This window comes from Ischnura elegans, chromosome 2 (genome assembly GCF_921293095.1).
Source record: "Ischnura elegans chromosome 2, ioIscEleg1.1, whole genome shotgun sequence".
Taxonomy (NCBI): Eukaryota; Metazoa; Arthropoda; class Insecta; order Odonata; family Coenagrionidae; genus Ischnura; species Ischnura elegans.
This window is the reverse complement of record NC_060247.1, coordinates 93,954,549-93,980,080: the sequence shown is the minus strand read 5'-3', so window position 1 is coordinate 93,980,080 and position 25,532 is coordinate 93,954,549. Positions and strand designations below refer to the sequence as shown.

Genomic DNA, 25,532 nt, shown 5'->3' with positions numbered 1-25,532 from the left:
GTCCGCGGCATTCCTCCGCTCTCCTTCTTCCGCAAGGTAGCCGTGCGCATGTCCGCTGCCGCGGCTTCGTTGGAATGGGAGTGGGGCAACAAAGAGACCTCCCCCCACCTCCTGGTGGGGCCCCACCCGGGGCCGAACCGAGGACCACCAAAAGGATCGAACCCGGAGTCCCACTCCCGGCTGCCTTAATGCGGGAGGGGTCTGCCTCCTGCATCTTTGATGCGACATCTCCCGTCTTCTTTTCGTCCAAATCCACTTCCTCTTCTTCTCCCTCATCCTTCTCCGAAAATACGAACTCTCTTTTCTCCCGCTGAGGAACTCTGCGTCCGAAGTGCGCGGCCACACCTTCCTCTTCCCCCCACTCCCTCCCACCACCACGCCCTCTACCGCGCCGCGCGCGCACCCACCGCGCCTCGCCTCGCACACTCCAGTCGCTCGCCCGCCGCGCCACCGACGAACACCGCACGAGAGGAAAGCGCCTCCCATAATATACCCCGATAAGCGCGCTCAACTCACCGCACACAAGAATTAATCCACCGATTGCGGAGGAAAGTGGGAAAAAGTTGTAAAAAACATTACAATATCGGTTATATATCGACACTGATAAGGTTTTAAATTTTCGGCGCAGTTTTTAATAATAGACGCAACAAAAAAAACCTTGCGTTTTCCAACGGAAGATTGCGTGTGTGGCGCGCCTTTCCAGAAAATACCAGAAAGGTCGTTTGGCTAGCCAAAGAATTCCGAAGTTGTCCTACAGAGGAATAAGTTTTGCAAACTTTTCCTCATAACAATTCCCAGAGTGCTTGCGTGTGGGTGAACCCTCTGTCCTGTTGTGACGGCGGAAAGTGCAGCGACTTGTTCCGTATATACAGGGGTAGATTTCTAGAGACTTGCTTGCTCTCAGTCAAGTATTTGACAGCAAAACGAAACTTCTCGAGGACTGTGTTCAGCTGATTTCCAAGGCGCTCTTCCAGAAGGAGAGGGCGGGTTTTTCCTCAGGGAAGACCACAGAAGCGGAGGCCCTTGTCTCCAGCAAGTGATCGTCGACCGCGGGCAGGGGATTCGTGAGAACCGCATATCGCCACCGGAGATGTCGCCCGCAGCGCAGTCGTTGGCCCTGGGCCCTCGGAGCCGGCCCTCGGGGTCCTTCGGGCTCTCCTGCCTCCTCCTCTGCGTCGCCCTCCTCTCAATCGGTGAGTGAACACTTTCACTGCGTCACCAACCCTCACGAAAATAACGGATGTTACGATGCGCCTTTTTCATCTGGATAATGCGCCGTCTTAACCCTTTAAGTCACATCTTTCCCCCATGTAATAAAGCATTTCTTTTATATATCATGTTAATCATATTTTTCATGGATACAATCCTGGAAAAAAGCTTCTAGCGATGACACTTGAATAAATAAAGAACTAGAATTGTAAACATAGAAATACAGAAAAAGGGGCATTTAAATTTTTTTCACAGATCTTTCAGTGGGATAACCCGCTGTTATCAACGAGAGAGAATGCTTATTTTTTCATATAAGTATTTAGTTTATTTTTTATATATTAAATTACTTTGTCAACGTTGATTATAGCGGACAAAGTTACTCATCGACTTTTGTCTTCTCACTGTGGAAAACAGCACCTTGAGGCACCTTCAAGATTCATATTTTAGTGTACGTATCCAATTATGCGTAAATATAAGTATTCTGTTAGCTAGGGGAAAGGTACTGAAACAGAATATGCTCTGCATTGACAGGTTTCACACTGAAATTTTGATCGAGTATGGTGTAAGGTGGTAAAAATCAAGTTCAAAATATGTAATTTGTGAAAAACTTGCTTTCCCTGAATATTGGCAGGGGTGAAGGCAATTTGAAAACTACTCATATAAAAACTAACTAATTGGTGTCACGTATGTCGCAATAGGAAGACGCTGGCCTCATATTCCTAAAAAAAACCTTTGCCTGGTAGTAACAATTATTATCATCAATGAATTTCAAGACGCGTCTTTCCAATGCAAAGAATAGACAGTCAATGAGTAAAGCGCGCAACTTGAAGGATCTTAAGGATAAATTGTATAGTGTTTGTATCACATGAAAGTGTGAGGGCAAGCATGATGTTATTACTGTTAGAGGTCCTGGGACGGGGTAAGATGTACTTTGAAAAAAATAGGAAAACATAAAAATAAAGAGCGTCATAGTAAAATAGAGGGATTGAATTGGAATTATTGGAATTTTCGTTTGTATTTCGAACAGTAAATATGAATGTTTTAAATTGTACGTAACTGTGGCCACAGATTGACTGGCAATTTTCATTAAAATCATCATTATTTTTTATATATTAAATTATTTTGTCAACGTTGATTATAGCGGACTAAGTCACTCATCGACTTTTGTCTTCTCACTGTGGAAAACAGCATCTTGAGGCACCTTCAAGATTCATATTTTAATGTACGTATCCAATTATGCGTAAATATAAGTATTCTGTTAGCTAGGGGAAAGGTACTGAAACAGAATATGCTCTGCATTGACAGGTTTCTCACTGAAATTTTGATCGAGCTTACGTCAATAGCATTTTAAACACAGGTGAATATAATTAATTGGCATTTATTGACTGTTAGAGGAATCGATGAATGCAAAGTAAAACAAATCAACGGTAAAAAAATAATTGGAATCCTTTCCTCGTCAAATGATTGGACATCAGAGGTGAGAAAATATAAATAATCGTTTAAAAGATAATTCTTTGTATCTGCACCCGTGAAAGCGTCTGGAGTGACTTCCTTTTCAAATAAACACCGTCTAATAAAATCCTTGGGGAAATTCTCTTAAATATTTAGGTAAGCCTTATATAACTGAAAGAACAAAGCTGCTACACAAAGTGCGGCCTTAATAAAAGTTCGGACAAGAACCATTGTCTTCCTCGACAACAACAGCAACACATCCCAGGAAGAGTCTCTCCGGATGTTACATTGGGTCGGCTAGAAAAGTCTAAAAAGAACGAGATGTGGCCTTATTTAAATGCAAAATATACCCACGCAACGCAAAGCACCATTAAGATATATTTTTAAAAGCGAGAAAGAAAGGAAATCAAATATAAGTTCGCAGCTATCACCTGGCTTTAGTTAACGAAAGTTTTGGATTCCTGAAAGTTAAGCAACTTGAGAAATCTGAGATTACAACGTCAAACCGGGAGAAAAGAAGAGACAACTTTGTAATTGATATCCGCAAATTTTACCAAAAAATAATTTCTCTGCGGAAAAATTCCCCTTAATTTTAACCACATCATTAACATATACTCAATCCCTATGTTAATCCAATGAAATCGTTTCCGTATGTCTCTGGGGTAGTAATTTTTATTGGCCACGTATCAATGATCATTTTTTGAATAGTTTTCAAAAAATTTGATCAAGATTAAGAACGAATATTTCAATGAAAATAATGGCGAAACGCTTACTTCCGAAATTCTCCTCAGGCTGTCTTTTCGTGCAGACTTCATCTATTCTATTTTACGAAAATGGAGCACAGACTGCTATACTGCTCAAGGTTACCGACGCAACGATACACCTTCAACCGTCACTTTACATCCCGTTTATAAGGCATGTACCACGTATCATCCCTTTAATATTAGAAAATATAAATTGTATAACTTATAATCTACCAACTTATGTATTCACAAACTAAATGATGCAATGGAATAGCACCACAAAATAGGGGCACATAAATATTTTCCGTGTTTCTCAATGAAAAAAAGCCTTTTAAAAAAGTCATGTATTTTAAGGATGATGCCTCAACGTTTTTTATCCATCCATATTTTTTTTACTCATTCACCGCCAATAAGATAAGTTTATCAAAATACAGAATAATCGATATACAGTACAATTCACCTGGAATTCACTTCCTAATTGGTGGATACATTAGGCATAACACGCAAACTCTAACAGCAGACGAACGGTGAGTGCCAAAACGTGATGATCGCGTGAGGTAGGCCATGTTCAATTGTTTGGCTCACTATTGGCAAAACTACTTACAATAGCACGATGTCACAACCACTGCTCAACTTGACGGAATCACGCAAATGTCAAGAGGATCAATGTAAGGTATTTCAGATTGATTGATAGTAATATTATTAGAAATGAAGAATGCGGAGAATTCCTAGCATTCAACTCTATGCATCATCTTCTTTTATGGGATGAATGATCATAACCATGGAACTATGTTCCTACTACCTCCATATAATTTCATTTTTTTTAATAATAGGGAAATGTTATCCAGGAAAAAGCTCAATAATGTTTCATTTGCAAGTTAGTAGGTATAAGATAATTTTTGTGTTGAAGTATCTAATTTATGAATAACTATTGTATTAATTGAGGATCAAAACTTTTCTTTTCCGTCATATTCACCATGTAAGGCACATGCCTAGAGAACTACACGGCAGCAGCCTAAATTCTTATAGTTAACAATTTCGCAGTAAAAATTGCTGAAATAACGAAGTTGACCAGCAAAGAATCATTTCTTTGAATTTAAAAACTAAGGTTTCTAATATTGCAATACATTTTTGTAGCAGCTTAATATTCATGATTGTACACATTGTTAAATATTACTGGGAGACAAAATGGTGACGCACTAAGAGCGCCCGCTCTATGGCGCTGAATACACCTTGTGGCCCCACATCTAAGATACCATGTGGACATTTATTATTTACATCTTGTAACGTAGGGCATTTTTGTAACAAAGGATAACAGCTTTAGAGGCGTAGACATATGAAAATTTTAAATCTAAAAAAAAAGATAATAATCTATCTATACATTTGAATTCACGGCTGTCCATAGCAATAGCTGATTATTTCCATGAAGCACATTACTTCATGCGAGAACCCAACGAGATGGATATACCGAGGTTATTAATCGTTGAAAACTCCATTGCGTATCTATATATATTTCCGTAGAAATGTTATACAGACATGTTTTGGGTGTAATAATCGAAAAGGAAAAAAATTAGCAAATTTCCAAAATTAACAAAAGCATTGGGGTTAGAGCAAAGGCATATGATGGTGATTTTTCATCGACACGAGAGGAAATAGCAAGCCATTTTCAGCCAATAATTGCTTTATCTGTATAGGTAATGGCTCACTTAACGTCACAAAAATTTTTTATGTGCAAAAATTTATAATGATTTAAAGCTAAATGTTTATATTTAATTCCTTGTTAAAATTTTAAATATTTATTAAACCATTAAAACATTTATAAAATTTTATTATCATAATAGCAAATTTCAATAAATGAGTTGGAAGAAAATGGAATAAAATTGTACCAAAATATTCCAGGCGTTGAAATGGAATGATAAAGTAAAAATAAAGGAAGTATGTAGACAATATTTTAGCTTTCTTTAAATATTTAAGGCTCCAATTTTGAACTTGTGGGGGAAAAATGGAAAAGTAATGGATTCTGATTGTATTACGTGAAATTCCGACCTTCAATTTATTAATCAATAAATTTTTGTACCTGCTGTCACTTATTATCACATGCATTTTTTAAATTTAGAAGTAAATGCATCGGTCCTATTACTCCATGTGGCTTCCGATGAAAAAATTGAGTTAGAAGCCACGAAACCACCATTTCATTTTAAAAAAACATAAATCTCACGGTTTACTATCTTAGTGGATGGAATATGCAAAATGTCCGCCACAGAACAAAAATATTAAGGTCAAGATGACTCACTAGTATAGAAGATATCAAAGAGATATTTCTAACCTGGCCATAAAAATATGCAAATAAGTCAATGTCCATTGCGATCAGAACAGTTTATATTACTTAATTACTTACACACTAGAGTATATATAGCGTGAGATAAATACGAAGTAAATCACCGAAAGCAATTAGAGAGAATTTTCTTAGCAATATAAATCTTTATATTCCGGAATATGTTAAGTTTCTAGCATCTGTGTTTCCATGTTATAAACGCAGTTACTAGTAATTACATCTAGAAATTACGAAATTACATCTTCATGCTAAATATCCCAAATTTTAAAACACGTAGATTCAATGTAATTGGTGAATAGAGAATGATATGAAAATGTGCAAATATGATTCGATTGCCAAAGAAATTGTGTAGGGTTTGCTCTTGACTTATCTTGTATTTTTCATCATACTTATTATCCATTGCTGTCGATACAATTAATGACGTCATTAGTATAACTAATGGAATAGAAAAACGAGAAATTGATTAAAGAAGTTTTCATATTTCATAGCATTTGCAAGACAATTTATCCCCGTTAAATACTCTTTCATAAGTGCATAGAACAACCGTAGTAGCAGGTATAGAACAACCGTAACCATTAGCAAGAAAGACAAGAGGAAAAAATCGTAAAATGTCCTCACCGGAAAGTTTGAGAGTAAAGATGGTAAATATTGCGATAAAATTAAAGAAGTAAAAGACATAGGCTTGTTTCCTGTTCTTATAATTTTAATTTAATTTAACGATTTTTTAATTTAATTATATAGGCATTTTTATACAGGGCCTATATAAATTCCTAAGTAAAATGAACTGAATCGCATGACGGAACTAAAGGTTATCTGATTCGCAAATATTATATGGAATATATTTCTATGTGCTCAAATTAGGTGCACATAAAAAGTATTATTATAATCAATTAACCGTGAAAGAAAACAAGTTAGATTTTAAGCCAATATCGAATGCTCCATTCACAGCGTCAAATGTACCAATTAAATGCTGCCACTTTGAAATGTGATTTTCATTTGGCATGACTCCCAATGCTTTCAAAATCCTCTTTAGACTTGTCAAATATTAGTTTTTGATGCAAAAGTAGCTTATTTTTAGTGAATGAAATGAATTTTAATCCTCTGAGTTTCAAAGTGATTCAGTAAGTAGGCGTTTATTTTTTCGCCGTAATATAACTTCCTGTGATCAGATATTACGCTTTATCACTGTTATTGTGCAGTATATATACGCAATAGTTTCCTAAGTAAACTTACTATACTCTAATATGCTCCATTGCGTAACTATTCACCCGTGAATTTAAAGTTTCCTGATAAATACTGGCAGGAGAAGGATCCTTAAAACACAAATTAGTGAATGCACATCCAAAATGCCACTTTGGTATGGATTATTCTACCCATACCATTAAATCATCAAAAAGTATCATTATATTATTGGAATATCAAAAAGTATAATTTATATCCTTCTTTAGAGAAGGAATCACAGTGGATACAAATAGTTAATTAAATCGACAAAATGCGGAATGTATAGACCATAAGGTCATTATTCAAATCTGAAAAGGCATTGGCAAACAAAAGTTTTAACATGTTGGATTTGAATTTTCAAAATATACCAAAATGTACAAGAATCATCTGTGTTAGATTTGGCAATAAGTCACCTGGTTTTCTTTCATTTTACGTGCCGTAGGAGACGCACGACAAATGACCTCATGTTTCATCAAACATTCAATTTTTATCGGAATCGTGCACTTAAAAATAAGTTTAATTACACCACTTCCAACCACGATGAATGATATTACGACTCCAAAGCGCAAGGGAGGACAAAAATCCACAGCGGAACACATGCTTGATAAATTTCAACAGACACACGTATGAGTCGGCAATACTGAGGCTTTTCCAAAGTTACACGCTGAGGAGGGAATGATTGTGAAAACTCCACACTCCCAAAAATTCTTAGGAGGCCTTGCGCCCTAATTAAAGGGCCTGAGCTCTCAATTTTGCACCAGTTCTCATAACACAGTCATTAGCAGCAAACTCCACCGACTGTTGCAAGCCTGCTAGAAGCTCGTTCTGCTGGATCTCACCACACAAACGGTGTGAATGAATGAATGCCCAAAGCTTTTGCGACGCTTAGGAGATTAGAGATTTTAAAATGTTGACTTTTGGCTGCGACACAATAGTAATACCTTTTGAATCTCGCAGGGAGGCACGTTTTATTTCACTAAGGTACTAAATCAATGAAAACGCCATTTTTTTCCTCTGGGTTAATTGGCAAAGGGGACCCACTTGACCCTGTTTAGTCGAAAAATCAATTATTTTTCAAGCACCGAGAGAGAATGATCTCCATTCCGGTGAATAAATATCAAGTGTATTGCCATTTAAATTGGGGCTGAATTCTCGGGGAATAAAAAACAATTACTGTCTTCAATACTCTCTCATAACCACGATAAACCTTTTTTTCAAACTCAGCGTGAATAATTGGAAGAATAATACCAAATATATCTATCGATTTTGCTGAAATAGCTATCTAAGTTCAAAACACAATTGATATTGTGAGCATAACGAATAACAATGCACGTATAAGTGCCATGTCATGTAAGCACGATTACTGATTAAACTGGATAATACTGCCGTTAATGACGCGTGGATTAATTTTGTGATATTCCATTTCAAAAAATTGACTTTGAGTTATAATGAGTTATGATTTGCTTCAATAGAATCAAATCAAGCAGATAAGCTGCTAAAAAAACCAAAATGCACAAGGTTTAATTCTTTAAAAAATATTAGATTCAAAAAAGTCGTTTTCGCATTGGAAATCCATTTTCCTCATTATCCTCAGTAAATTTCCGATGAAAATTGCACTTATATGGAATGATGTCGCTAAGTAATCTATTCAAAGAAAACTAGACGCCAGTAACTCTTGAACAGAAACCTATATGTAATACTACACAAAAGTGTCCATTTCTGCTAAAGGAGTAACCTGCATCGTGACTACTTGAAGCCTGAAAAACAAAATGATACTTAATTCATCAATAAATATGTAAATGCAATATTACGATAGAAATAGATAATAAAAAATATGAATATTCGTAAAGTATATTTCAGCCTCTACATTTCAGAAGACATTTATATAAAAACAGTTCAATTAATAACGGCTGGCAGTTTGCTACCATCCTAATGGATTAAGATAGATATTTTTATCCTATTTGATAGTGGCAGAGAAATGTAAGAGTATCATCTATTCCTGTGGTAACATTAGGTCAAAAAACTGAAATATGAAATTTGATCTTGGCCATCCCAATTTCAAAAAGCCTCAGTGATTAAAATTACGTCATATTCCCCTTTAGAGAGCTTTTTATCCTTTTAAAGGGACAAACCACCTTATTAATATTCCCGAATATACAAATTTTTGGAGTTTTTTTATGACAAATGATTTCAATCTCAGTCCAGGGAAATAGTTTGTCCCCGATGTTTTTTTTACCGTTGCATTACATTTATTTAGGGAATGAATTAATACTGATAAGAAGTGATTTCATTTAAGTTCATGCATACATCCTGCTTTGTTCAGTATAGTATGGTGTGCAAAATACATTTGGAGGAGGCTACCGACAGCAGAGGCTATTTGCACCATGAGGAACGGGTTTTTAAGGGTGGAGAGAAACCCGGCGTTGGCATTAGCCTGCTTTTAACGAAAGGCTCCAATGGTACCACGGCTCAACGTCCCATCCGATGGACGGAGTGTTGCACTTGAAATGTCCTCCACACAACATCCAAAAAGGGATCGGGTAGTCTGTGAAAATTCTTTGCCACCGCCTAGATTTGAACCCAAGCCTACGGGGTGGGAAGCCAAGGATGTAGCTACCACACTAACCCCCGTGTTCAGTTGTTTTTAATGGGTTCAGTAGGTAAAGGTGCAAACCCTGGGAAAAGACGTTTTAATTTTCATCCCCTTCCTTCAACACATAGTATAGTCGAAAAACTCATGGATAAGTTAAATTAATATAGATTACATTTGTCCATGTCCCTGTGCTTCGCGATTTCTGGTGAAACTTTTTAGTACTTGGCAACCTTACATTGAAGGACTTAGATTTGACACTAAAGCAGAACTCTTTCGGAAAATATTTTCCCAAATTGGCAAATATCTGACATTAAGTTAACCTGGGCCAACGGTGAGTGGGATTTAGAAAAATTAAGAATTTGGTGCATACACTTCTATAGAAAACTAGGTGCATAAAGTGAAATATTTTGGAAATGTAATATCTCATGTCTCTACAAAGGAATTTTATCCAGATAAAAGCAAAAGAATCACAAATTCCAAGGTTTTTGAAAATTCTATTCTAAGACCTCGAACCAAAATAGGAAGTAATGTGACAGCGATGGGTATGGAGTAAATAGATTTCACGCGAGCAGTTTTTACTTTTTTGGAACATCATGATGACGTTTATTATTAGCACAGTTAGGAAAAAGAGTTCTTTTGCAAACAATTAATGGTGAATTTGAAGTCATTTTATGATGCAGTGATAACAACATTATTGATATGATATTGTATTTTAATAATGCTAAATACTTAATAGAGAAAACCATTTTCTGTTACAAAAACAATAGACTAACTTATGACATCGTAAACTACAGTTATTTTAAAATTATTGACACGAAAACATTTGTTTTTTTTTCAAATATCTAGCATTAAGCCAAGCAGGCCCAATGATGACTAGGATGTTGTAAAACTTACAGTTTGATACACAAACTTTGAAAGTAAGATAGTTATATTTATGATGTCAATTATTATTTAACGGCGGAAAAGTGTGAATATCATTCTTACATAATGGAAAAAATACTACTTAAATATATATCTAATTTCAGTTTGGGATAATCCTACCTCAAATATGAGTGTTAATATAATGAATATTGTTTGAATACAGAGCAAATAAATTCGAACTGGATAAATGCTTCCTCTCAAGTGGCTTATCCTCTGAACCTGAAAACTCACGACCAATTACAATAACACTGTGCCAACCTGGCCCAAGGATGGCCAGGATGTTGTAAAATTTTGAGTTGTATTCACAAATTGTGAGAGTAGCCCAGTTATATGATGTCGATTATTATGAAATAGTGGAAAAGCACGAAGTAAAATTTTAATCTGTGAATGTCATTCTCACGTAATGGAAAATCCTACTTAAATATACACCTACCATTAGCATACGATTGTCGTGCAAATTGGGTAAATACCGAGAAAATGCAAATTTGTACTTGATAAATCCTCCATTTAAGTGCCTAACCCTCTGAACCTGAATCTCCACGACCAGCTACAGAAAAATTATGCCAAGATGGCCCAAGGATGACTAGAGTTTTGTAAAATTAAGAGTAGGATACAAAAGTGAGAGTTAAACAGGCAAAATGATGACAATTGCTATGGAATAGGGGGAAAGTACAAAACAACGCTTTGGTCAACCGGCAACGGTTTGGTCAAAATGTATAGTTTGTTTATTCAGGCCTTCTAAGCAGTAAGAAATGCTCCTACACTAATATTTCATGTAAAAGCTAAGGGATTTTATCCAGATATAGGCAAAAAATCAAAAATGCCAAAGTATTTGGAAAATATTCTATACTTATAGACCTGCAACCAAATAACTGAAGCGTGCCTTAATAAATGATAATCCTGCTTCAAATAAAAGTGAAAATTGGGTAAATACCGAGTAAATAGGTTTATGCTTGATATATCTTCGTTTTCAAGTGCCTAACCCTCTGAACCTAAAACTATACGACCGAATACACTAGCTGTGACGAATCCCAGTGTTTCGCCGCATTCCCTGCGGGTAGGAGAAGGGGCGCTTGGGCGAAGAGCGCCCCGTCGCGGCGGAGGCCCGCTCCACGGCATCCGAGAGTGTGTCTCGTGCGAGCGGGCCGTGATTGGCCGCATCCTGGTTCGCACGAGCCGCAACGGCCGAGTGCTCTGCGGCCCGCAAAGTAATCGCGGCGAGCGACGCTTCGCTTCCGGGCGAATTTTTCCGCACCGCCGGTCAGCCGGCAACGAGGTCGAATGTACCTACCTATCTACCCACGCTGCCTCCCTGCCAGTACACGGGTATTAGATCGAGTAAACCTACTGATCCCCGCTACGTGCAATGGCGAACTTGCAAGTATGCGCTACTTGCCATCTGGCTACGTTTTGCAGAAGTATTTTGACGTCACTTTGCTCCCATTGGAGGTAATCGTATTGAATAGGAATTAAATGAGACTGTTTTTTGATAATTGAACGATGTATTTACTTTGAATTTACCCAGGTTAGTGCTATAAATGAAGATAAATGGATATGACGTATCACAATTATACTAGGTCTAGTTAGTAATCCAAAAAGGAGAAGTATAGTTGAGATTGCGCGAACAAATCTTCAGTGAGATTATTTGTACTTTTCCACGATAAATATGCATGCTTGCGAATAAACTACCATTTATTCACATAAAGATCCGTTTTCAGAGAATTTTTCTTTCAATATGAAACTTGAATCCTTAAATATTTCAGAAAAGACTTGTGACAAAAACCTAGATTTATTGGAAATGGCTTCAAACTCGTCATTCCTTCCAAGAATTTGGCCAAGGTAAATGGTGACAAATCAACTATCTCATTTCATTTATGCCCCCTCTAGATTAGTATGTAACGAAATAGGAATTTTGATGTGGTGGCACTACTCGTTCAAATCAGGTAAATACCGGCTAAATAAAGAATTGTACAGCATAAATACTCCTTTTCAATTATTTTCCTGCATTTTAAATAGTCACTACTATTAATGTGAAAGGAAAATGCTGAAAAATAAAAAAATCCATTATTTAGATTCATAGATTTACTAAGATAAATTCTGGTGCCCTTATTTTCCTGACTCATATGATGAATGATATTAATAGTTTACTCACCTTAAATTCTAACTGTCAATGATTCTGATGAAGAGGGGTGGTGATAACAAAATTTTTGCCTTATAACATATCGGATACCGATAATAAGGGAAATAAATGGAATGTACCGGTATATTGAATTCCAAAAGTTTAAGCATAGATTTTTACAAGGAGAGAAAATCACCTAATATACCGGTACAACGATATGTACCACTTATCCCTAATTCGGACTACCACATCCGCCCAAGCGGCATTTACTTGGGTGGAAAAAGGGAAACGGTCCTCGAATGGGCAGGGGAAGGAGAGATCCCTTTCTCTACCCGACGCTGCATCTACCCGCAGGCTGCATATCTGACAGGTCATGTCTTGGAGTATCCCAGTCCGACCCTGTGGACAATTTTGGGGGCCAACAATTATAGTAGACAGGTGAACGGAAAATATAATATTTGGGACCAAATGCTATAATATTATTGGTATGGATAAAAAAATTTAAATAAATAATTATTATATGTGAACTTTATGAAGCAGAAACAAAATATGGCACAAAAAATACTAATTTGCATAATGAATTGGAATAATGATATATTGATGGACCAAAATAGCCACCTCATTTAGGCGGTACGTTTCAAGGATTGCTTTTGTTCCCCATTAATCTTTTCCGTATTCCACGGTTTTAAAAAACGTGATTCAAGTACGAGTGACTGAATCTCATGAAAAACCGACCGAGGAATTGCTTCTCCTACGGGTTCATCTCTGATACATTTTATATTTTTGTTTTTGTAAAATAAGAAGACGATGTATTATATATTGCTGAATCTTTTACGTCCATTACATAGCTTACAGCAATACACCACCAATTCAATAAAAAAAACTTCTCACAGGATTAGAATTAATTTTTCACTTATTTCGTTCTCAGTTACCCAAGGCAAAGTCCGAGGATTTTGATTGCTTTTACACTGTTATGGAAGAGAAGCTCCGGGAACAGGCAATCGAAGCGCAGAAACAAGGATTTCTACGTTCTTAAAATAGCACTTCGATATTCAGGTTATTTAATACCGAAATAAATCTGAGGTGACTCGTCGTGCAACACATAGAAGGGAGAGCGTTAAAGGCTAATGCACGAATATTACTAAACCTGAGTTTCACGGGGAAATAAAGTATAATTAGGATAATTAACAAAATTTTATGCATATGATGATGTGATCAATCAAATTCCTAAAAGCTCAATGCTTTTCCTCGCAATGATAAACATTATACTGCAAAAAATTAGACAAAAGTGGATAGAATTGTAGTCATCACCGCGCCGTGGACATTATTGAAAACCGATTAAGATGCGACCGAAACGGCAACAGATATCAGCCTGCCATGAGATAGAATTGAGCCCCCTCCATGCAGTCCCCTTGGGCTAATAAATAGAGCCTTTATATGCCAATCGGAGGGTTCCACGTTTAAATTCCAGTTGGCGTCTTCCTATGCCCCTAAGCAAAAATTCTCTATATGTCCCCTCATTACCACTTTCCTATCTACTCAAAATATAACGGACTCGCTTACTGCCGAGTTCTAACCCTCACCTATTCAAACTAACATAGGAATTGAGGTGCTGACCATTTAAAAAAAATATTGGTCCCATATCGATGATATGCGAAGTAGATAAGACTTCAACGTATCCAAAACCAGCGCTGAACCCCATATAAATTTTCTTTCATAGAAATTCCTGCAGTGCAGTGAAGTTACTAGCTGCTGAAGTTCACTGCTATTTACTCGTTTATTTTCCTCCACAATTCAAGTGAAAGACTGGTGAGTAGGGCTTAATTTTGATGAGGAAGGTCCCATCAGCGCTATTCAGAAAGTCACGAGCAGTGGAAACCAAATCCGATGAGGTTGGAATGGGGGTTCGACCTCTTATTTGTATCGCTCGGATCATCCAGAAACTTTGACGAGACACAAAAGCTCCGTGTACGTGGGTGGGATCGATGTCCACTCGTCATTGGCGACGTTGGGCAACAAGGGGTTCCCAAAAAATGACCACCATGATCCTTTCTCCGTTTTGTTTGCTTTTGAGAGAGCGCTGCGTCAGGGCTTTCAAATTCAATTTCATCGGTATCGTAATCTCCAAGGAAACCGTCACTTCAATTGGGAATACCGGTCAACAAAGGTTGCTTTATATTCAAGCTACTCACACGTCAACTCACTGAAACTGAATATGAATCACTAAATATCTCCGAATTACGTCGTGCCTGGCTCCCATAGATTGCTAAAACAGCGGAAACAGTCGAATCCCATCGGTGAATTAGATGCACTCAACTTAATTCAGTATCAATTTTCTGAAAATTGACCGATAAAACACCACTTAAAAACATTGAATCATTATACTGTATTAGGCAAGTTTTGGAAACTTGGGTATTACATTGGTACTTCTACAATAAATCAATAACAATATGGGAAAGAACGAAATGATTTACTGCACGATAAGAAAATTAATTCGATAGAAGTCTCAAAAGTGATTTTATTCATCCCAGATAATCCAAGAAGAGATGTATGACACGTTACATCGAATAAAAGATAATGAATAGAGCAATATTTAATGAATTACTTAAAGTTTCATTATACTTCGGTGCATCTTAGGAAACAACCATTCAGCTGTTAGGCTGGACCTTGAACACCAAATTAATTATTTTTGAGTGAATTGTAATAAATCTATATTTAATAGTTTTTATAATAAATCTCGATGACATTACACTTTAACTACTTTTCAATTATTTTCAAGCTCAAATACCAGATATAAATTATTCTTTATATGTAATGCTTCTCCACACAAATTTAAACTCTCCTTTGGGATTCCGATAGATTTATTTCGTTATAGAGCCCTAAAGCACTTCAAATGTTTTATGTCATTAGTCAAGGTCAGGAGCCCAGAGGATATTTCTCAAAACATTAAGAAGGGCTGAAAATTTCCCTTAAAATGAATCAACGTAATATCATCAATCTATTTGGAAAAATACCGACCATTATTTTACCTTATTTACGGATCATTTCTCTTATACATGACAAACAATTGTAATCTTGGTGCCTTCGTCGAATTCTCCGCCCGATTTTAACCGTTATTTGGCAGAATGTGCATTTTTCGGAGCATCAACATGAAAGCCACTGGTTTTTCTGTATCCGCAATCGAATAATGGAGCTGATGCAAAGATTTGATGCCTTATTCGCTAAATCCAAGCACACACAATCTTTTTCTAAGTGAGCGAAATTTTATGGATTCGGATAAAGCAAATATTATTTTAATACCATATCCACTAACAAAAAAGGGAGCTGCAAATATGGACAACTCATATTATATTGAGATAAATTTCCCTGGTATTCTACAAGTCTTTATTCAATGGCAGTGCAGAAGGCGCGAAAATAGAAACTGTTCCGGGGGGCCAATCTCACCTCAACCAGTCAGATAACAGAAGCACAAAGAAATGACTTAATGCAATGTGCATACCTATGTTCCGTTGTCGTCTGTAGTGTTTTTTGTGTGAAAATTAAAATTAGAAACTAAATATTGAACAGAATATTCAAAAATTGCTATTAATTAAAGGGAAAATTAAACATTACTACTATTGTTAACATACATATCTTTCAAAAACATTTGGTTTTTGTATTCCTTTTTATTTTGAATGTTGTGCTTTTTTGTGCACCTTATAGGCTTTATATTTGACAAGATGATCTCTGAGGCCATGTTACCAGTGATTATTTCCACGTTTTAACTAATTATCAATAAGTCTGTGATCAAGCTTTTAGTTTCCGGACGCAAAACGAAACGCAGAGTAAGTAATAATAACACATAAAGAGTAAGGTTTTGTTTGATTTGGCTTAAATTTATTCTTGCACATGGAAAAGTATTACCTAAGATTATTTGTCGGCGTGCAACTTGGCATACTATGAAGGAATGTAACGATGGACGTAGATTTGTGGCTTTTAGTTGATTGTGTGGGGAAGGATTGAGAATGCTAGGCACTCAGTCGAAATATTAGGAGAGTGATATTTTATGAAAGCAAGAAAAGGTATTGATTCCAAGGACTCAAAGATAGTGGGAAAGGGAAAGGTAAACGAAAAGTTTTGCAAGGCCATCCATGGGTGCAAGATTAATGGACGCTAAATAATGGAATATCGTCAATACAGTGATGGGAAGCTAAAGGTAGTGAGACACCGCACCGTGTTTGGTGTCACACCGCTTTTTTGTTATTGTTATTGCAGTTTGTGGAGTTAAATTCACTACAAGGAAAGTTTTACAAGTTTAATACGACACATATAGGTGATATTTTTAAGTAAATGAAAGGTCGTAGCACTTTTCCACAAGAATTTTTAATTCGTACAACGCGTTTCAGCTCACTGAGCCATCATCTGGTACAAGACGCTTGAACACATGTGAAGATCCCTTTTATACCCTTGAGAGAGGAGAGTATTGGAGAAGGAGAGGATTTGACATCTTTGAGGATGGGGGGGGGGGTGGGAGCGGGTGTACAGAGTATAGACAATGGGGAAAGATACAACTACGGGATGTGGAGAACCCACGTTGGAGGGAGGGTTCTGGTCATAACTGTAAAATGACGACACGTGCGGAAGACCATAGCAAAACAGGAGGAGGGGGTGTTGAGAAGAGTGAAAAAAGGGGGGCTTAGGGTAAAAAGAGGCCGCGTGTCTTTTGAAAGTGAGAGGAGTAAGTAGCGACGCAGAAAAAAGGCGGGGTGAGGAGTCCCTTTGGGTTAGCTGAGAAGGAGTGAAAGTTAGCGGGGGTTCAAGGGAGGAAATTGCCAGCAATAGAAAATGGTCAAATGCGTAGAGAGGATGGGCGGACGGGAAACACCCCGTGGATGTTGGGGCACTTAAGGCGTGGGTGAGGAAAGAATTTCACCATTTGTTTTGGTGAAGGGTATCTTTAGGAGAGGGGAGTGGGTGAAAAACACTTGCTCATTCATAAGCGTATTCAAATCACTTTGTACAATTTCAAATTGCTCAAAAACATCCAGTCTTGTACCCTTACTTTCTAAATGTAGAATTTTAGGTTTAAAATTACAATAATGTAAGGTCTGAAGAAGGTGTTTAGCGAGAAGTGACGTTTCATCTCCATTTTTCCAGCACCGTCTATGTTCTTTCATTCTGGTAATGAAACTTCTGCCTGTTTGGCCGATGTAACACATGTTGCATGACTCACAATTAACCTTGTAAATGCCAGATTGATTGATTGAATCTATTTTGTCTTTGTTGCGGCACAAAACTTTACCAAGAGTGTGGGGGTTATAAAAAGAGACATTGAATTTATTTTTGGGGAATTTGCGAGCGTTTGTAGGGGATCTTTCAAATAGGCTTGCGTGCTGGAAAAATGGAGATGAAACGTCACTTCTCGCTAAACACCTTCTTCAGACCTTACATTATTGTAATTTTAAACCTAAAATTCTACATTTAGAAAGTAAGGGTACAAGACTGGATGTTTTTGAGCAATTTGAAATTGTACAAAGTGATTTGAATACGCTTATGAATGAGCAAGTGTTTTTCACCCACTCCCCTCTCCTAAAGATACCCTTCACCAAAACAAATGGTGAAATTCTTTCCTCACCCACGCCTTAAGTGCCCCAACATCCACGGGGTGTTTCCCGTCCGCCCATCCTCTCTACGCATTTGACCATTTTCTATTGCTGGCAATTTCCTCCCTTGAACCCCCGCTAACTTTCACTCCTTCTCAGCTAACCCAAAGGGACTCCTCACCCCGCCTTTTTTCTGCGTCGCTACTTACTCCTCTCACTTTCAAAAGACACGCGGCCTCTTTTTACCCTAAGCCCCCCTTTTTTCACTCTTCTCAACACCCCCTCCTCCTGTTTTGCTATGGTCTTCCGCACGTGTCGTCATTTTACAGTTATGACCAGAACCCTCCCTCCAACGTGGGTTCTCCACATCCCGTAGTTGTATCTTTCCCCATTGTCTATACTCTGTACACCCGCTCCCCCCCCCCCCCCCCCCCCATCCTCAAAGATGTCAAATCCTCTCCTTCTCCAATACTCTCCTCTCTCAAGGGTATAAAAGGGATCTTCACATGTGTTCAAGCGTCTTGTACCAGATGATGGCTCAGTGAGCTGAAACGCGTTGTACGAATTAAAAATTCTTGTGGAAAAGTGCTACGACCTTTCATTTACTTAAATATGTCTAACTTCCACCAATTGAAGCCTGAATCTGTTGAACTTACATATAGGTGACTTTAATTCCTGGTGAAAGGAGTTTTATACAGGAATTGTAAAAAGAGGCGTGCTTTGATGAAGTCATAAATGAATTTTGATCTATAAATATTCAAGTTACATGTTTCTCTTGTACATCTTACCTGTAAATAAAATGTTTTGAATAAATTCTAACCAAAAATTATTGATTCAAACGAATATTATCAGCATGTTACACCTCACAGTTACAAATCAACCACTCAGCCTGGAAAGATAATAATGCGTTCCGTTTGCGTCTGGAAACTAAAATCTTCATCATAGACTAACTAATAATTACGAAAAACGTGGATACAATCACTGGAAACATGGCGTCAGGGGTCATCTTGTAAAATATATAGCCTAGGGTGCACTTGTCCAACATGAGGGAAATTTCTCTCAATACAATTCTAAGTCGTCTACTTGTATATATTTTACTTCATATTTGTACTATCTAATCCTGGCAAGCATTTTTCCTATAATTCCTTTTTTTATACAATTATCGTCAAACCAGACGTCAAAATTGTGCAATTTTTAATACGAGCGAGAGAGAATTCCACATGTATCCGCAGCAGTATAGCAGATTTTCAGAGTACTAGATTTCAGCAAGTGTAAATATATGGGCACATATAATGAATCGAAAGGCAATAACGAGAATAAGAAGAAAGATGCATTAAGGCTCTCCGTTGGAGATTAAACGAAGGTGCCCGAGGGAATAGACAGGTCAGCAAGAAGGAAGGTCAGCGAGGCCGAAGGTCGTCCGCGGACGGAGCCAGGAGGAAAAAGAGCTCAAGGAGGACCGCGAAGTGGGCTACCTCAGACGTGCGGTGGAGTCAGAAATTGGAAACTTCAGCGGACAAAGGATTCGGGGAAGCAGGTACGATTCCGGGAAAAGTGATGAACGAAACAAAAAGAGCAGACTGGGATCAAAGGTATAAGAGACCAAGCTCCACTCTGAATAAATAAAGAGAAAGCAAAGTTGAAGGATGGAAATTTCTATGGAATGCAAAGCATCAAAAAAACTATGCGATGACGGTGCACAATCAATGGTCTGGAATAAATTCAATTCCAAAGAGTTTCAAAAGAGCGTGTTCTGTATGAAAGATTGCTTTTTATATTTAGACTCAAGTTTCTCTGACTTCTCAATTGGTATTTTTACCCATACTTTTCACGTTCACGGCTCACTCTCAAAACTTAATTTCATTTGTTTCCTAGTTTTGCAATTTTTTTCTTTCTGAAAATGTTTCCTCTTCATTTCATCGAGCAGAAATGATACCTAACTGCTCTGAATAACAACATTTTCCGACAGTGGTATTATCTCTTCATCATCACATACTTCTATCGTGAACAAGACCTATCTTTGAGAGCTTTGATGCACCAAAATAACGGCATACTCACCCGCGTATTGAATTATTTGAAGGAAAAATGTGTATCTCTATGTGAATCTGTTACTAGCAGATATCCACTTCATATGAACGATGTTGAAAAAGCAGTTGAATTTAATGAAAATTTAGTCAGTATTGCGTTCATAATCATATTAAACATCGCTCAAAATATATTTACAACTACATGATTCTAATTAAATATTCTCTGGATAGAACTCAAATCTCCAGCTAATTTCATGATATACCGAGTTTTTCTCCCTCAAATACATTCTACCCAACTCCTTTTAACAAATCAACTCCTTTTAGCTCGAATCATTTAATTTCCAAATTTATTTGACTCTGCAACCTCAGTGCCACCCTCAATGCTTCATATCACGAATTTAGATTTCCAGTTTGTTATAGGATGCATCTTTCTTTCTTGAACCTACCGCGCAGTTTTTATAACTATAATCAGTTGCATTTTCTTTAATTTCGATATTTTTCATTGCCGTTTTTCAATTTAAAAGTAGTCATTCACAAAGAAAATATTTTGATGTATATGTCTTCATAGGTACTTAATTAATTTTTTTTTATATTTACATTTGAATGAAAGCTACATTATTTTTGCATTTTAATGGTCCCGATAAGCATTAAGCTTATCAGCAGGTTCCATTATTATCTTTACTCTTACAAAGCATTTATTAAGTTTTTATACACAGACAATATACATATACCCCAACATACATATGAGCATTAAAGTATTCATAAATTCCCTAGCCACATAGTAGTATTACATTATGGCACTCAAAAACATATCTTAGAAATTATAAGACATCAGTTTTACGATCTCTCCAGTAGGTGCTTTTTTAGTTTACTTTTTAATTCCCTAATAGTTTTTATTCTCTTCAAGTTATCTGGTAACTCGTTTATTGCCATTGGGATTTTAGTATTCATTACACCTTTACCATAGTTGTCATTATATTTCGGTACATAGTACTGAGTATGATTTCTCATTTCCATGGAGTGGTTGTAATCTTTGTGAATATTTAATGTATTGTTGAAATAATTATTAATTACTAACACATAAATGTACAGGTCAGTAACCTTTGATATACCGAGTTCTTCATACAAAGATTTATTATGTTCAGGAAAACCCTTGAGGAATATTCCTGCATTCTTATGATTTGTTGTTGATTCAATCCCTGCGTGAATTAATTTGAGAATTTATTTTTGAGTTTTTAACAGTGTCCTGATAGTATTGTGCAGTACTTCCCAAAATGGTAATTCCATTCCATTCCATAATCAATTAAATAATTATTATACAATTTTCGCTAATATATATAGTCTCAAAGCTTATATAATAAGTCAGTACGATATTGCATGTGAAATACGTCAGCCCAAAAACAATATTAGCTTGAAAATTAACTTCTGCACCACTAGATCCCACATTTGAATCGTCCGTAACTGATAATTTCATCACGAAAACCCAAAGACGAGTGCAACCTATATTTCGTAATCAGGTTGATTGCATTCTAAAACTGAAGTAGAAAAAATTTAAGCAAAGCGACTACATTCACAAAAGTAAGAAAAGTATATTTTTATTTTTCGTAAATCGTATTGTCCGCGGAAAATTACAGTGCTGATGTCACGAAAGAGACTGGCGCATTTAGGGGCAGAGCAAAGGAGTCGATCTCCCTAGAGTGGGAATATCCCAGGAGGATGAACGCTCGCCACAGATTCGTTGACGAGAAATCCGAGGCGTCTCATTCGAAGATGGAAGGAAAGCGTCCAACGAAGTCCCACAATCTCCTTTTTGCTCATCGAGAACAAATCGATGGAGTTGTGCGAGGGACAAATTTGAGATCCATGATGGCACCGATAGCTGAAGCCTCAATATAGCATGAGGAAAATGGAGAGCAACACACGTGGTTGCTTTGAAGCAGTAATATTCAAGCTACGTTCATATCGCATTGAAATGTTAATATCGATACACGGTCTTAACCTCATGATAAATCCAGATCAAGAGTCATTTGCTTAAATACAATCAAGGAAATAAAATCCTATTTATCGGAATTTGAATTAATTCAATTTTCCTAATTTTATGATGTGAATTGCATGTCATCACTAAAAATTCTACGTGATTTTAATTTTCAATTTACTTCTGCCCAGTAACTATGTTATAGTTCTTCACCACTGCTTTCTTTAAAACAATTCTTGCAAAAGCACCGGATGAGATTTTACGGGAATGAAAAAAATAATTGTCATTTTTAATACGCTAATATATCATTTATCATTTGCTGATAAACTACAAGATCAAACTCAAATACCTTATATGTATCGGTATGATTGGCTGGAAACACTTGTTATCTAAAAAGGAATGCCATTCTGAAATTAGGGCCAATTTTTCTGTCCTGAAATTCATAGGGCAGAAAAATTGGCCAGTGCAGTATGTTATACATATGTGTAATGATTACCTGGTCTTATTACGATAGATCAGCATTTAAATGGTTCTTAGTATTAAACAAAAACATCATACGGAGATTACGGTTATAGTTCCTCTTTTGTGTATATTTTTATTTTTTTAATATATCATTTCTTTTTATTTCCGATTTTAAAAGTTTAAATTTAACTAACCGTAAATATTCTAAGAATTGATTTTATACTAATAAAATAGGGCGATATTCTATATTTTAAGATTTACTCTCGTCTGTGAATATAAAAATATTGTTGCGGCTTGGGACGCGAGAGCGAGTTACATTAAGTTGTCCGTGAGAAAAAATTACCTAATTTTGACCCGGTATTTGAAGTGTCTACCCTAACGACTAAATGACTGTAATTGAAAATATAACTATTAGTGGGAACTAAAGATGCTTGAATTTAAGGGCGAGTTGGAAGTTATGATCGGAATCCTGGGAATCATAATTACTACTCCGATAGTGCTTGCAGTGAAAATGGTTGCCTTAATGTAATTCCGTGCCAACGACTTTAGCTAATTACCACTGATTGTGAGCTAATTTGGGGAAAAGGTTCAAAATAAGCTCATTTATAGTGTCAAGTCCAATTTTTGAAAGTTTTTATGCCAGAATTTTCAATGTTGGTCATCTGTGCTGATAGTTTGCCAATTTTCAGTCCATCGGGTGAAAAATGGTCAGACTTGCAATCATAACAAAGATGTACGCTCATCTTTAGTGTTAGATGACACTTCTCTACATTTCTCCATCTATAATCTCATCTGCTAGAGTTCCGCGTCTAATTATTGGCAAGTTCACTTATAATCCGCCTTTAGTTATAAAACCGCCAACAAAACGGTCAAACGAACAATTTCTTACGTCTTGAAGAGTCTGATTAAGTGCCTCTAATTTCCATTTGTGGAATAAGGTGAAGTATTCCACTTCTTATTTATCTCCATTATAGCTGGCCTCTAAATAAATTCCGAAATATTTTTAATAGCATTCATTGCTCATTTTACAAAACTGACCAGCCAAAATAGAAGCACGCATGCGTGCTTAGCCCCTTTCTTAACATCCAAGGGATATCCCCCAGGAAATCTCCCTTATCTAATCAAATTTGATTCCTTAGTCCACCAATTCTACTCATATACCCCATTTTTTCTTTTCGTGAAGCACTTTGTCCGATCAAGTTGTTATTTTCTTATATCCAATTTTCATTTCCATTACTTTATTTATATTGTTACGCAACATCCTTTTCACTCCCCTTGGAAAAATTGATTCCGTAATTGACTCCGCGGGATGTCTATAATTTTCTTTTCAGATATATGCCCGTTTTTCTTCTTTTTGCCCATAAATAATTAAGGACTTATCGTGTTCTGTGTAATACCGGTATAGTTTTTTTACCTTAAGTCATAATTTAGGAGTTTTTTCATTTACCACCAATCCTGGATAACGAAAAGATAAAAATGGCTATTCAAATGTGTATGTTTTATCATTACATGAATAAATAATTGTGTAAATTGTAAAACACTTCGTCAAACATGCATTAACATAATTTTAAAAACTTCATCTTGTTTGTAAATACCCAGTTTTTCATTGATAGTCACGCAGGGGTAGACAAAGTACAAATATATTACACAGCACAAATATACTTTGGAATGACAGCCGAGCACAGAATGTCAATGAGTCGCACAGAATATCAATGAATCGTTTTTTTTCTGTCTCAATAGTAAATTAGTATATTTCAGTTTAGATCATTCTGCATCAAAGGATCAAATGCACAAAAATTCATTCCACATCTTTGGATGCAAACCAAAAATACTATTGATAAAAAGTGAATAATTTGGTGGTGTCGACCTTACAAATGAAATTACTCAGAAAATTAAGATTTCAGAATAAAAATGAGTGGAATTATGAAAACATTCGTTTTTTACTCGCTTAACTACGAAAATGACAACTTAAATCTCAATATATAGGTAATTGAACGATCTACGGCCAGTGCGTTACGGCCATTGGTGCGTGAGTGTGAGCGTTATTGTCCTAGTTTCATATTTCTTTTGTCTTTTTCTTTGATATGAGTGAGTCAATGGCGTAAGCGGAAGCTTCGCAAACCTGAGTGCGTGTGTAATTGAGACTTACGCGGAAATTCGTTCCTATGAGCAAATCCGCGTGGTTCGTGATTGTGAGCGTGATTGTCCTAGTTTTATATTTTTTTCTTTTTCTTTGTTGTGAGTGGGTCACTGGCGTAAGCGGAAGATTCGCAAACCTGAATGCGTGCGCGATTGAGACCTAGGCGGAAATTTGTTCCTCTGAGCAAATCCGCGTGGTTCGTGAGTGTGAGCGTGATTGTCCTAGTTTTATATATTTGTCTTTTTCTTTGGTCATCCTTCCAAATTCCCAACCCCCCCCCCCCTACCCTTTTTCCTAGCAAAGAGTACGGCCTTGGGGAATTTATTTTCTTTCTACTTAAATCTCGACTTTAAGTAATTTACAAATGAGAATAAAGAAACGTCGGCAAGCCCCCATGTTCCCTTCCTCGGTCATCACGTTTTTGTTGAGAAAGAGCCCATTTCAGGGCTTTCCAGGGCCTCAAGGCCATCTTTATATCGCCTATATGAGAACCGGGTATCCCAAGAATCTTCCTACCTATTTTCCTTACTAGTGGTTCAGTAGTTTTTCAGTGATTGAGTAACAGACAGGTAGACCGTTCCACTTTGATATAGCAATAAGTACAGATAATCTAAAGACGAGAAGGGTCATAATCTAAAGACCTAATCTCAATCACTTACCGCCATAACTTCCGGCCCAATAGCTGTGAAACTTTCTCATTAGGAAATATTTGTGACTTATTACTGATAATTTTAGCACTAAGCCTATGAAACA

General features: G+C 36.7%; 1 protein-coding gene across 1 annotated transcript in view; it reads left to right on the top strand.

The window, feature by feature from the left end:
- The first annotated feature begins 417 nt into the window (after positions 1–417).
- LOC124154188 (U-scoloptoxin(05)-Sm1a) overlaps positions 418–25,532 on the top strand; it is a 483,520-nt gene continuing 458,405 nt past the window's right edge. Inside the window, exon 1 of the mRNA XM_046527756.1 lies at positions 418–1,193. Coding sequence (XP_046383712.1) covers positions 1,091–1,193 — 103 coding nt within the window. The 5' untranslated portion in view covers positions 418–1,090. The remainder of the gene's footprint in view (positions 1,194–25,532) is intronic.